At 36.9% G+C, this 15,249-nt stretch overlaps 1 protein-coding gene across 1 annotated transcript in view; it reads left to right on the top strand.

Annotated features, from left to right (window-relative positions):
- The first annotated feature begins 14,208 nt into the window (after positions 1 to 14,208).
- PNLIPRP3 (pancreatic lipase related protein 3) overlaps positions 14,209 to 15,249 on the top strand; it is a 52,525-nt gene continuing 51,484 nt past the window's right edge. Inside the window, exon 1 of the mRNA XM_003254988.2 lies at positions 14,209 to 14,423. Within this exon, the coding sequence (XP_003255036.1) occupies positions 14,375 to 14,423 (49 nt within the window). The 5' untranslated portion in view covers positions 14,209 to 14,374. The remainder of the gene's footprint in view (positions 14,424 to 15,249) is intronic.

Below are 15,249 nucleotides of genomic sequence, written 5' to 3'. Positions count from 1 at the left end.
AGAATCTTAACCATTGGCCTTTCATCATTCATCAATTCCTTCAACACTGTTACTGAGCTCCTTCTCCTCATTCTCATGCACTGTGCTAGGTGCTGGAGGTAACAGGATGAGCAAAACAAGGCCCTGCCCTTGAAGAATTCACAGTGTAATAGGGGAATTAGCCTTGTGCACAACCTTGTTTTCTACTACTTAGGAGCCAACAACTGAGAGGTGACCAGAACACATTATTATTTTTTTAAATAAGTGGAAGAAAAGCATTTTCTTTTACAGTAATAGAGTTGAGGAAACACTGTTCCATTTTAGGTCCACACTTGATTTTGAAGAGTCAGAAGAAGACAATTGGGGAAAGTTATTACAGTTCTGTATTTTTAAAATAATGGGATATATTTTCATCATGTATTTCTTAAATGATGGAATCACCTTTGCTTAGCCTTTGGTATTTCATGTTTTACTTATACATTTTATAAATGGCCATAAGTGCAAAAGTGGAGAGAATAACTGAATAGTATGGGCTATAAACCCAAACTTTTCATTTGTGAGAATTTGAAACATAATGTAAACATGTGAATCAATTTAAATTCTAACCACTTTCATATATAATTGTCTATTTAAAATAAAAACATATATGTGTAGATTCTTAGATTTATATAGACAGAACAGAAGTTAAGGTAGAGAAAGAGAAGCCCAAAGATTATATGATACAATATTCCTTTTCAAGAAAAATAAAACAGAAAAAGACTTGGCAACAGTAGCTAAGCAACATATTACAGAGCACATTGATTTTGAGAAAAAAAGACCTGTTCATTGTTGTATGAAAGACTTAAACATTTTAGAATACTATTATTTAAGATGAGTGTGTTATATATTGATGATACATCACTGTTTTATTCATTTCGTACTTATTTTACCTAAAAGTCTAAGTTTATCTTCGAAGTTAATGAAAGGGGAAAAGATCCTATTAGAATAAAAGATCATTTTAAAAGATGTTCAGAAATCAGAAATACCCCTGTTTCTGTAGAGCAGAACATACTAAAAGTGTAAACTTTCATATTTTTTAGCTTAGATTGACTAAGTCCCTTTGTCTTTACACAATGAACATTTAGATGTTATCATTTTTCATTTTCACACATTAATTGTTTAAAATTAGTTCACTATAAGGCTATCAATTAAGAAAATATATAGTATAAACATTATCCTGGTTTTAGTTGCTTTCTTTTCCCTAGAAATCCTTTAAGCTAGTTTATTTTTAAGATGAGAAATTCCATGACAGTGATTACTCTTCTAAAACAAATTTGATCTATTTTGTTAAGTAGACTAATGTCTTCCACACATTGATCATTGTACAAACTACTAAAAGCTTTATTAATCATGTGTTAAATTTGTTAAGGAATTTTAAAAGCTTTTGTACCCTACATATTCACTATTTCATGTGATACTTCAAAAAATGTGAAATTGGTTTGATAGGTACTATTTTCTCCATTTTATGTGTGAAAAAAAAATGAGCGGTTCAGTGAGTTGCCTGAGACTACCCACTGGGGATGTCAGTAATAGAACTGGAAGAGTTGGTCACCCAACCGGTAGAGTAGAACCCTCTGTGCTTCTGAATACAGTAGCCACCCCCTTATCTGCAAGGATACATTCTAAGACCCCCAGTGGATGCCTGAAACCTTGGATAGTGCTGAACTTTATACATACTGTGATTTTTCCTATGCAAATACGCCTATGATAGCTTAATCCATAAATTAGGAATAGTACTCTTGTGATGTGGGGTCATTATTAAGTATACTAAAGGTTACTTAAACGCAAGTGCTGTGATACCATGACAGTGGACCTGATCATCTAGATGGCTATTACTTGACTAATGGGCAGGCAGCCTAAGCCAAAAAGAAAATACATTGGTTTATGTAACGAGGAAGATCAAGGAAAATTCTGGCTTTAGAAATGTCTGGATTGTGCAGTTTGAATGTTATTATGACCTTTTTCTCTGGTTTTTGGCTTTGCTCTTTTCCTCCAAGTTGGCACCATTTTAAGGTAAATTTTTCCTGTGTGTTGGTGAAAATGACTATAAACAATTCTAGACTTCATTGTACTTTCAGGTAGTGAGTCTTAAGAGAAGAGAGTAGACCTCAAGTGTTTAAACAAAAACCTGAGGAGGATTCTAACTGGCCTGACCTAGGTCATGTGTGCATCCAGAAGTCCCAGATCTGTGGCAAGGCGGCATCCACATAACATCATCTCTATGATAGTGGATGCAGGGTTATGCCACCGACATCTCTACCAGTAGGAAGAGTCTACTGGGAAAATAAAAATAAGAAATTCATATTATGCCATCTATAAAAATTTTTGCAAATATTTGAAGTGTTGGGCAATATATAGTATTCCATTCAAAGTGATTGGCATAATTTTAGAAAAGTAAAATTCTATGAAATTATGGAATATTTTAATACAGAGAGTGCATATTGATTGCCTCATAAGGCTAATCTAACTTGCCGACCTGTTCTATCTGTCCTATTGATCTGTAGTGTTTTCTGTTTGTTTTCTTTTGTGTTTGTTTTTTGACGAAGTTTTGCTCTTTCTGGAGCAAAACTTCCAGGCTGGAGTGCAATGGTGCCATCTCGGCTCACTGCAACCTCCGCCTCCCGGGTTCAAGTGATTCTCCTGCCTCAGCCTCCCAAGCAGCTGGGATTACAGGCGTGCACCACCATGCCTGGCTAATTTTGTATTTTTAGTAGAGATGGGGTTTCACCATGTTGGCCAGGTTGGTCTCCAACTTCTGACCTCAGGTGATCTGCCCACCTTGGCCTTTCAAAGTGTTGAAATTACAGGTGTGAGCCACTGTGCTCGGCCTGTTGCTTTTTTTAATCGAACTATAGTTTAGCTTCTTTTAAAAACAAATCAATCTTGACAATACTGAAACTACATTCCTGCATGGAAACTATCAGCCATCTCTTTTATGTGGAGCAGCAGCAGCTGTTCCCTTCGATGGTTCATTTGCTCTCTCGTTAGCCACAAGCACCGTCACTCCCTATTGTCTCTAATGCTGAGGCTGATTTCACTTGCCCCTTGCACTTGTTTCTCCTAGAATAGATAATTGCTTCTGTATACTCACATCTGGATGCAGAAAAAAGAAGCTTGATTCAGGCACAGTGGAAAAGAGCATCTTTCTTTGACGAAATAAAGAATATTCCTGCATGTGTAATATGCAAATAAAAGATGACTGTATTGAAAGAACCACAGTTTAAGAGGCCAGTATGAACTAAACCATAATAATATGTCTAGGATATGCAGAAAATGAGGGATGAAGAACTTAGACTGAAAAATGACTGAAATTTCAGCAAGCAATTGTTTTTAACTATGAATGAAATATCTGATGCTAATATAAATTAGGTTCTATATTAAGTGAAAAAAGTCCCCAGATATCAAAAGCTTTTACACATAGCAAGTTTATGAAAGAGGATCATAGAATACAGCAGAAATTGTGTGTCTTACACTGAGATAAGCATTTGTAAACTTCAGTCTTACTGGAAATACTGTTGACAAGTATATTGAAGTTACTTCTGAATACTTACAGACAAGTCGTATGAAAACAATTAAATTGGTTGCAGCATTTCTATTGCAGATGATGAAAGCACATATATAAATAATATCACCTAGTTAGCAATATGTAATCGGTGACATTGATCAGAATTTTTGTGTCAGAAGGTGAGAGGCCCTAACTGGAACTCAGCAAATGACTTATCTTTGTTGCTAGAAACGTTTTGCAAAATGCAACATAAATTGTTCAAAACCAGTCACAGTGACTCAACTCCTGCAATGAATAGTGTTAATGTGAAAACCTAAATTCAAGAAGGCTACATTATCCAAGAGACATAGAATTTAGGTCCCCTAATTATGTCATATTCCAGGAAGTGCCTTGTGCCAAAGAATTTAAAAGGTAATATAGTACGAATGTGTAGTAATTGACAATGTGAACAGAATAAAAATCACATGGCTGAAATCCAGATACTCCAGGGCTGCTTTTTATGAATTACATGTATGGTTGCCTGTTGTAGTACAGGAACTTCTGTGGCTGAATGCTGTGAGATATTTCTGGACACTTTTATATCATTCAAGAGAAAATCCCTAAGCAATCCCCAACAATGAAAAGTGAATCAAAGTATTTGATTATTTTGGCTGATATTAGAACCTATAGACTTTGAATATTTCCCTGCAAAGTCATTCACAAATAGATGATGCCTTTTGATATGGTTTGGCTGTGTCCCCATCCAAATCTCATCTTGAATTGTAAGCCCCATAATCCCCATGTGTCATGGGAGGGAGCCAGTGCAAGGCAATTGGATCATGAGGGTGGTTTCCCCCATGCTGTTCTCATGATAGTGATTGAGTTCTCAGGAGATCTGATGGTTTTACAAGCATCTGGGATTTCCCCTGCTGGCACTCATTCTCTCTCCTGCTGCCCTGTGAAGAGATGCCTTTTGCTGTGATCATAAGTTTCCTGAGGCTTCCCCAGCCATTTGGAACTGTGAGTCAATTAAACCTCTTTTCTTTGTAAATTACCTACTCTTGGGTGAGAACAGACTAATACACCTTTAGAGAAACTAATTTGGCAAGAAATAACTTGGCCCACTAGCCTACACTACACTCATTTTCCTGAAATGAGAGTCATAGCCTGAACTACGTTACCAAAACTGTAGAGATTAAAACAAAATTCTAAAAGGTTTCTCCGACTTTCAGCTTTATGAAAATACATTAACATTGCTTAAGTTTACCTTTCTAGCTTGTTATTGATACTATGAACAAATGGGCTACAAATTGAAGTTTTTAAACTCAAAGCAATGGCAATGAATAACTAAAAACTAAATACATTGATGTTGAAATTCCAGAGCTGAACATATATCTCTAGATAATGATGATTGTACGAACAGAGTCTATATATGTTAAATAGCATCAATGTTAGTCTACTCTGTTTTTGCACATGAAACTAGGCCAATCAAATTATTGTTCCAAGCTGAATAATTTGTGGTTTAGGTTTCATGGCCTGACAGTGATGTCTAATGATAGATTACAATGACAAGGAGTAACAAATCGTGAAAGGAAACTTCAATAATGAAATACTTCTATTTTTTCAATATTGTTTTTACTTTAAAATTTCAAATATCTCTGTCATATGTTTGTATGTGCTATGTTACATGCTTTTATCATTATTCAAAAAACATACAGTATTTTTAAAAATTTCAATAGCTTTTGGGGTACAAGTGGTTATGAGTTGTATGAATTATATAGTGGTGTATTCTGAGATTTTAGTGCACCTGTCACCTGAGTCGTGTATGTTGTACCCAATATATAGTACTTTTATCCCACACTCCATTCCTACCTTCCCACTTCTGAGTCTCCAAAGTCCATTATATCACTCTGTATGTCTTTGCATATTCATAGCTTAGCTGCCACTTATAAATGAGAACATACAGATCATGAAGTAATTTTGGTTGTTTTCTGGCACTTGACTAAGTTGACATCTAATCTGCCTCACTCATTTATATAACTGGCTGGCTTCTGTAGGCATTTGAATGAGTGACCTCTGCCTTTACCTAAGCCTCTATATGGTGCTCTGTCATCCTTTGATGAAAGACTATATTAAAGAGAATAATCTATATGATTTTTATAAATAGAGAATCCAAAGAGTAAGAATTTGTCAGAGTGTCTCCAGCACTGTCTAGAGGAAAAATGTACCCAGACCAAGGGCCTCAAGGATATTGTTACTGTGGAGAGAGATGCATTGTCTTTTCCTAGACAGATAACAGTGACCGTAAATATCATTTAACTAGCTGTCCTTGATCAGATGAGACACTCACCAAGCAACAGGAGCATTCCTGATCTGGCCTTAGGAGAGACCATAATTACCAGGCACCAGAGTATCTTGTCTCTTCAGAAGTGAATTTTTTCCTTATACATTGTTACATTTTCTTTCTGCCTTATGTAGCAGCTTCTTGTCAGTTTGGGTAACTAAATAAGTCACTAGAGACTTATCACTCTTGGGCATCCTGACAAAGTATCTTGACCTCTAAACAATGGACCAGATCTTGCTACTTGTTTATATTTATATTTATAACTCAATGTTCTAAAAACAGTTAGACCATACCCACTACTGTTCAACTGAAATGAAGTATGAGTATTTGGGAATAATAGTGAGAGGCTCCCTTACTACAATAATTTAGAAATAAAATTACTATCACTTTTACTTTGAAAGTAAAAAAATATTTTTATGTGAATAAAATAAGTTAACTTAAGCAACGGTGAATACATTTGGAGACATTTTGGGACTCTTCAAAGTGCTCATCAAAGTTGCTAGTAGGTAATTCAAGGAAAAGATAGTTTCTACTGATGCATTTTTTTTATTTATTTTAATGTAATCTAGTGGCATTCCATCTTCAAAAATTTACCCAGTAGGCTAGCTGAATATTTAACAGACGTCTACATGAGAGTAGATTAGGCCAAGCCTAGAGTGCTCATGATTTCAACCTCGGCCTGTGGCTCCTAGCGCTTTGCTAGGTAAGGCAAAGACAAGGTGGTTAATGGCCGTGATAGGCTTTTTCACAATAAATTAATTAATGTGGGTTTACATTCTTCTCAGAGGCGCATAGGCATTCTCTGACATGCACCCATTAATACAGGTTATGAGACAAAGTATTTTAATTATATATCATGCCACATAAGGCTTTATAACTTGTACCAACTCCGTCAATATTGAAGTCAATAAAAGTTGAGTGACTGTGAAATAAGATTCTGAACAATTAATCTTAAGGCTAAAATAGTATGAAGAGTGAATAGAAATTATAGATGTATGTAAGTTTATTATATTAGCCCAATAATTAAAATTTCCTTTAAAAAAGTCCATCATGATTATATTGAAAAAAAGTTTGTGTCTGCCTTTTAGAAATAATTTTAAATATACTCTGTTGGCTTTTTCTAACTCATTGAATCCTCAGACATGTTTTAAGCAAATTAATTAAGAGTGTTTGTTCTAAGAACTACTGTTGGGAAATGATAGTATATAATAGAGATACATTTCTGCAAGAGAAAACAAACAATTAAACTGAGATGTCCATGAACGAGAAAATCATACAGTCCTTTTAAAAAATCCTTACTGTAGTGATAGTCTTAATAAAACCACAAAGCATTTGTTGGAAAGAATTGAATCTTGAAGGTCATGTAGTTTAACTTTCTACCCGATGAATAAATCTCTCTTACGTCATCCCAAATAGTCATACAGCCTCTCCTTGAACATTGCCTATGACATTGGATTTATTACCTTTCTACTTGGTTCATAAATTTTACCTTCTATCCGGCTTTAGAGTTCTTTATTAATATATGCCATACAACTTCTACTAGACTGTAGTCTCCCTGAGGGAGGAATCTATATTTAAATCCCTAAAGCCCTGTTTATAACCAGTGATGTCCCTATGATAATGTTACTGAAATAAACAATAAGTTCTAGTTTGGGAACATTCTTCCTATTAGAAGATTTCTTTTTAAATTGAGCCCTTTATCTTCTGTCAACTGATCCAATTCCATTCTTAGGAGTCTCTCAGCCCAAGGGTGGGACTTCCTCCTTTGAGGTGAAGCTTACAATCTTTGGCTCCTTGTTATTGCTTCATTATCCCTTTCACAATGTGGAAAAGAGCTGATCTGTTTCTGTCATTTCAAAATAACTGGTATTCATGACACGGCAAGGTCTCAGATTTTACAGGACATAACTCATCCCTTTACTCATCAAGACACACTGATTATTTAGTTAATTTAGTTGCAATTCAAGTCAGTCTCTATTCCTAAAATTGCCTAAGGATAAAGAAAGGAGCTTCTTTCTGGGTGGTTCCATGAGTCACCACCTGACTATGACGAACACTGAGACAGCACAGGTCACAGGAAATAATCCCACTTTCGGGTAGTTTTATGGTGATGGCATCAGCTTCACTGTGAGGTAGGAAGCCAAAATGGCCAATTTCTTTTTCTCAGAAAGGCTTACTCGAATGTCTATGAAAGATATCCTTAAAATTTAAAGCATAGACTGTTTTACAACCACAAAAGACTATATACCACCAATTTCGACTTCCTCACTTTGTAGACAAGGGAGTCAAAACTCAGAGTGTTTGTCCTAAGCCAGGCATGGTGGCATGTGCCTGTAGTCTCAGCTACTCAGGAGGCTGAGGCGGAAGGACCTGTGAACAGTGTCTGTGATGCCTCATTGGAAAGAGAGAAGCCTGGGCCAGCAACGATGTTTCAGGCAAAAGAGGAAGTTCTGAGTGTGGACGTTGACAGTGAGTCTGACAGGAGGGAATGAATGAGGGAGACACCACTGAGGGAGGATCAACAGGGCCTGGCTTGACTCATAGACGAGAGTGGCAGGGACATTAAGGGTATCAAAAATGATGCAAATGTTTCCAGCTCATGACTCAAATAATAGCAGTTCTAATAACAGGAACAGGGAAGGCATGAAGAAGAGCTCTTTGGAGTTCAGGAATTCAGGTCCAGACTGGGCAACACAGTGAGACGCTGTCTGTTAAAGATAAACTTTAAAAAATAGGGTATTGGGCCGGGCGCAGGGGCTCATGCCTGTAATCCCAGCACTTTGGGAGGCTGAGGTGAGCGGATCACGAGGTCAGGAGATCGAGACCATCCTGGCTAACACAGTGAAACCCCATCTCTACTAAAAATACAAAAAAAAATTAGCCAGGCGTGGTGGCGGGCGCCTGTAGTCCCAGCTACTCGGGAGGCTGAGGCAAGAGCATGGCGTGAACCCTGGGGGGCGGAGCCTGCAGTGAGCCGAGATCACGCCACTGCACTCCAGCCTGGGTGACAGCAAGACTCTGTCTCAAAAAAAATAAGGAAAAAAAAAAAGAGGGTATTGTCCTAGATCATGGGAGTACTGGAAGTATCAGAAGTGAAGACCAAGACCCCCTATTTCTCTTTATTTCTATCTCCGAAGAGCTCTTTTCTCACACCACTCTCCTCAGATGTCAAATTGGATTGTGTTTTCTATGTCATGTCCTGTCATGTAAAATTTAAATATTAAAATCTGCCAGAGGGAAATAAGTGCTTTTAAAGGTATTTTGTGATTTATCATGTACAGAACTTAAGGATATGTATTAAATAAACCTGAAATAACATGTCATTCTATTTCAGCCCTCTCTAGTGAAAAGAGAAAACCTAGTTGTCTTCGAATTATCCTGTATTAGTCCATTCCCATACTGCTATAAAGAACTACCTGAGACTGGGTAATTAATGAAGAAACTAGGTTTAGTTGACTCACAGTTCCACAGGCTGTACAGGAAGCATGGCTGGGGAGGCCTCAGAAAACTTAAAATCATGTCAGGAGGACAAAATGGAAACAAGCACATACATCTTCACATGCAACAAGAGAGAGAAAGCAAAGGCGGAAGCGCTACACACTTTAGACAGCTAGATCTCATGAGAACTCACTCACTATCAAAGTGAGCAAGGGAGAAATCGACCCCCATGATCCAATCACCTCCCACCAGGTCCCTCCTCCAACACTCAGGATCATAATTCAACATGAGATTTGAATGGGGACACACAGCTAAAGCATATCATACCCTCAAATCTTCTTTTCTTCAGAAAATTTAAATTCTTTTAAATTGAAGTAGCCATTTTGGAAATACAGAAGCATAAATAAATAATATTGAACTAGGTGATGAGATAATCCAATATTTGGCCTGATTAAAGGTAAATATTTGTTAGTTCCAACATTGAATACTTGGCATTATTTGTTGGGGGAATATTTACTTGTTATATTGGGATATAATAAATTTTAATATATATATTATATACTAGATATGTAATAGATAATTAATATATTATTATATATTATAATGCAATGTATATTATATATTTATATATGTCAATATTTTAATATATCAGCGAGAACAATACATATAATCTTTGGAGTTCAGAAAAAGTGAAATAGGCCTGAAGTTAATTTTTTAAAAGCTGCCTAGATATACTAGAAACATGAAGAATGAAATGAATAAAACTCGTAGGATGACTTCTTCCTTTGCCATGAATCGTTGAGGGTTGTAATTATAGAAATTTGGACTCACGGACAAGTACTTTTCTATTTTGAAATGTTTCACCAAATAAATATTAGTTTATTTATTAATATTCATTTAAGTTTCTTTCTTTTTCTCTCTCTTACTCATTTATTTGTTACAGTATTTGTTCAAAAAGTACAAAATGTCCACATGACAGGCCCCTTACCTGGTACTAAGTAATATAAAGATGAATATGAAGCATCGATTTCCTTAATCTCAAGGAGGCAATCCTCCTTGGAACAGTCCATCATGTGACTGATTATCATGCAATAGTGTCAGAGTGAGACATATGTCTAAAGTGTGGGTCAGCCAAGAGTAAGTGATAATTTCCAATTTAGGGGTTGGGGATGATTTTACAGAGCAGGTAATAAATGAACGCCGCTTACCTGGTAGGGGATGGGGAGGGAAAGGTGTTGCAGAAATAGCACAAGTTAAGTCATGGAGGTATAGGCACAACTAGTTTGTTTGCAGGGCTCTAAGTCAGGGGTCCCCAGCCCTCAGGCCATGGACCGGTAACCTGTCCGTAGACTGTTAGGAACTGGGCTGCATAGCGGGAGATGGGCAGCAGGTGAGCGAGCGAAGCTTCATCTGTATTTACAGCCGCTCCCCATCGCTTGCATTACTGCCCAAGCTCCACCTACTGTCAGATCACTGGCTGCATTAGGTTCTCATAGGAGCACACATCCTATTGTGAACTGCGCATGTGAGGGATCTAGGTTGTGTGTCCTACGAGAATCTAATGCCAGATGACCTGTCACTGTTTTCCATCACCCCTACATGGGACCCTTGTTGCAAGAAAACAAGCTCAGGGCTCCCACTGATTCTAAATTAATGTGAGTTGTAGAATTATCTCATTATATATTACAATGTAATAATAATAGAAATAAAGTATGCCATAAATGTAATGTCCTTGAATCATCCCAAAGCCATCCTCCCACCCCATCCCGTGGAAAAACTGTCTTCCATAAAACTGATCCCTGGTGCCAAAATGGTTGGAGACTGCTGTTCTAAGTGGTTCAGCTTGAAGGGTGCTTAAAGTGAGGAAGTGATAAAAGAAGCACGTGGGGGCAGTTTGCTAAAGGTCATGCAGGAATGCTAAGGAGTTTAGATTTTATCTCCTAGAAAAATGATCAGATCTGTGTTTTAGAAAAAACCTGTACCAGCAAGCATACAAATGTACACTCTTGGCTTGCAAGCTTACAGTTTAGTAAAGGGGATAAAAAATAAGTAATATAACGTTTAAGTCATAAAAGATTAAAAATAAACAAAATGCAGTGAGTGTTCAGAAACTAGAGAAATCTTATCTGACTGAGGATGATCAGAAAATTTATTTATGAAAGAGATTGTTCACATTTGAGCTGGGGCTTGAATTTATGAGGGGGGTGTAGATATATAGTGAAAGGTGAGGAAGGACCATCAATGTAGAAGAAACAGCATGCCCAACCCTCAGCAGGTGGACAGGAGAAACATGGGTGAAGGGCACGGACTTTACAGCTCAGATGGTAGACCAAGGAGAAGACAAGCAAGTCCTTGATCTAAATTAAGTAATTTGAGCTTTATTCAATAGGGACATTCGAGAAGAGTGTGATCAGAGATGTGATTCCAGATGGTTTACCTGGGAACAGTGTCTGCGATGCCTCATTGAGAAGAGAGAAGCCTGGGCCAGCAACGATGTTTCAAGCATAAGAGGAAGATCTGAGTGTGGATGTTGACAGTGAGTCTGACAGGAGGGAATGAATGAGGGAGACACCATTGAAGGAGGATCAACAGGGCCTGGCTCGACTCATGGAATGAGGGAGGCAGGGACCTTAAGGGTGTCAAAGATGATGTGAATGTTTCCAGCTTGTGACTCAAATAATAGCAGTTCTAGTAACAGGAACAGGGAAGGCATGAAGAAGAGCTCTTTGGAGAGAAAAGCGTTTCTTAAGATTTGGATATGATGACTTTATGCTTCAGATAAAGTATCTGAAAGGCCCAGAAGATATTGGCAATGCTGGGCTGGGAGCTTTGGAAAGAGAATGGATTTTGTGATGAATTTTTAAAAGCTATTGTTAACTCCTGTATAGGACATTTGTCAGGCAGAACTACAATGATTGCAGCAAGCATTTATGGATTCACTAGTAACTGATACTCATTAAATACAATTGTTAAAGTGTGGGTCTTTATCTCTCAGAATGATAATCTCTCTAGGGTAAGAATTTCTTTAGATGATATGAGATCAATGAAATCTAATGCTATTTTTTTCTTTCAACAAATATTGACCAACTGCCTGCAATGATAGACCTATTGCTATGTGCTGGGGGCCCAGAGATGAACAAAACCCAGCTTGTCTCAGAATAGTTCGATCTGGGGGAGGAGAGTAAAATGTAAATACCTAACGATTCTATAATATCCTAAGTGTTATAAGGGATTCATTATAAATTGCTGTAAAAACACAGAAAAGGGCGTGGTTTTTAAAAATATCCTATATTATCATTGCAGGTCTTTGTACTTTTTGATTTAAAAATGCTTATTAAGTACCCACTAAGTCCCAGACACTGTGCTTGTCACTTGGGATGCAGATATAAATAACATGCAGTCTTCTGAGAGCTCCTACTGATGAATGTATTAAATGTTATTCATACTTATCTTACAGGTATGGCTGAAAACATTGATTCTTGAAGTGTTTCTTGGAAAAAAAAAAACAACCAGTTGTAACTAGTGAAGCTTTTAGAGGGTGATTTTTCCATGGTGTGGGCACTCACAGCATCTCCGGCACACTGCTTGGTGCTGTTGAATAGTTAATTCTCCAGTTACTGCAGGTCTGCATGCCAGTGTGGACTGGCTGCCGTGAATACCAGGAAAGGTTTCCACCAACTAAAGCATCCAGGACTTGGAAGTACTCTTGTTCCCAATCTCTTCTTTGTCTAATTCTTGCATAATGTAACAAAGTTTGTATGAAAACGGTGCGCCTCATAAATCTTTGAAATTTTAATATTATTATAGTGAGAAAAAAAACGTTAGGAAAAACTAAGAAATAAGGTTAGCTATTTGCTATGAGCATTTGAAAATGAGAAACTGGCCGGGCGCGGTGGCTCACGCTTGTAATCCCAGCACTTTGGGAGGCCGAGGCGGGCAGATCACGAGGTCAGGAGATCGAGACCACGGTGAAACCCCGTCTCTACTAAAAATACAAAAAAATTAGCTGGGCGTGGTGGCAGGCGCCTGTAGTCCCAGCTACTTGGAGAGGCTGAGGCAGAAGAATGGCGTGAACCCGGGAGGCGGAGCTTGCAGTGAGCCGAGATCACGCCACTGCACTCCAGCCTGGGTGACAGAGCGAGACTCCGTCTCAAAAAAAAAAAAAAAAAAAAAAAAAAGAGAAACTAAGAATATCTGTGGATTGAATTGCTCATCACTTTAAGTTAACATAGTAGCCAAAATGGCAAGTTTCTACTATTACATTACAGTATATCATGAAGCCTATGTACAATCATGTAAGGTTATATTTAGCTATATGTGAACACCAATTTGCCCATACACCCACTAACATAGTTGAACCATGACAGTACCAAAAAATTAACATGTAATATAGTACTTACTATGTACCAGGTGCTATTCAGACAATAAATAATTCAATCTTCTTGTTTAGCATATGAGCTAGGAACCATGATCATCCCCATTTTACAGGTAAGGAAAGGAATAGTGAGGCTTACTAGCCCAAGGTCACACTGCTAATAAGTGGCAGAGGCAGAATTTGACCCAGCATTCAGGCTCTGAAGACAATAATGATAAGTCCCATATTATACTGCCACACAGGTAAGAGGAAAAGATTAGCTATGTTTGTTATTGAACTCGGAACATCTTATAGCAGAGTCTGTTTATATTAATTGGGATGCTTACACACAGAAATGTGTTAGGGAAAAATCTTCTGAAAATGCCTAATCCTGGTTTGGAAAAAAATATTACCTTTTAAATGCTTATTATCTAAGACCTTGTAACCTTAAAGTAACTTTCAAGAGCGACTCAGTCTGTGCTTAACCAAAATATTACTAATAATGAAACAGCAAAACCTTGGAAGTTTCCATTGCCAATCACAAGATGTAAGGCACACCCCGATAATTTTATTTACTTTGCAGAGCATAAGGTGGAATAACATGTTCTTCTAAACGTAGAGTTTAAACATTGAGTTGCATCATTGTGAAGAAAACCACTTAGTATTTTATAGTGAGGTGACTTTACAAGTACAGATCTTCAAGAAGATTTTTATGTGATTTAAAAAATCAGCTTAGATGCTTGGAATTTGGATTGTTGCATTCTTGTGCTTTGGCACATCAAGAGGTAAGATTCATAATTTATAGTAAGTTCTTTAAAAATAATGAGTATACTTACATCTAAAATGTAATTGACATGAACTTATTCTTTAGAAATTACTATTACCAATTTCATTCTTAAGTAGTTTATTGTTTTTATGAATATGTTTAAAATATTGGCTGCTTATATTTCTTTGTATTTATTTATTTTTTCACTTATCATAAAATTATCAATGGAAAATGCATCACTTAATACTGAATGAGTCTTATGAACATAAAGAAGCATCTATTTCCAACAATATAAAAGAGTTGCCGGACAGTCTTGTATTGGGCTCCTAGCTCTGCCACTTACTAGTCTTATGGGCTTAGACATTAAAGTCTCAATTTCTTCATTTCTAAGATGGGTACTTAGCAATAAATGAGAAAATATATACAAATTTCCAAATTCTGTAGCTGACTCATAATAGATACTCAATAATTGAATGAATTAACTAATTATTAATGTCAATTGGAATGTCCATTTTTTTTTGCTACTTCAATCACAGTTTTCTGGAGGAATATTAGTCTGTGGACATTTCTTAAACATTAACTCAGTATTCATTGACATGTTTGCTCTTTATACTATGGACTCCTTAGACATTACAGTGTAAGGAGTTAGTGATTTTGGCTACTTTTACCATCCATGTTTAATATTGTGCCTATAAGCAAATACTAAAATTAGTTGATTTATTTTAACCAAACTAGAATCAAATAATTTTAATGTTGAAAGAGATCAACCCTTTTGTTGTAAAGTATCATGTAGTTGGTTGAGATAGTATGGTGGTAAGAAGACAGTCATCACATCTAATATTCAG

Source organism: Nomascus leucogenys, chromosome 3, assembly GCF_006542625.1.
Source record: "Nomascus leucogenys isolate Asia chromosome 3, Asia_NLE_v1, whole genome shotgun sequence".
In the NCBI taxonomy this organism is placed as follows: Eukaryota; Metazoa; Chordata; class Mammalia; order Primates; family Hylobatidae; genus Nomascus; species Nomascus leucogenys.
This window is presented reverse-complemented; position numbering and strand designations above follow the sequence as displayed.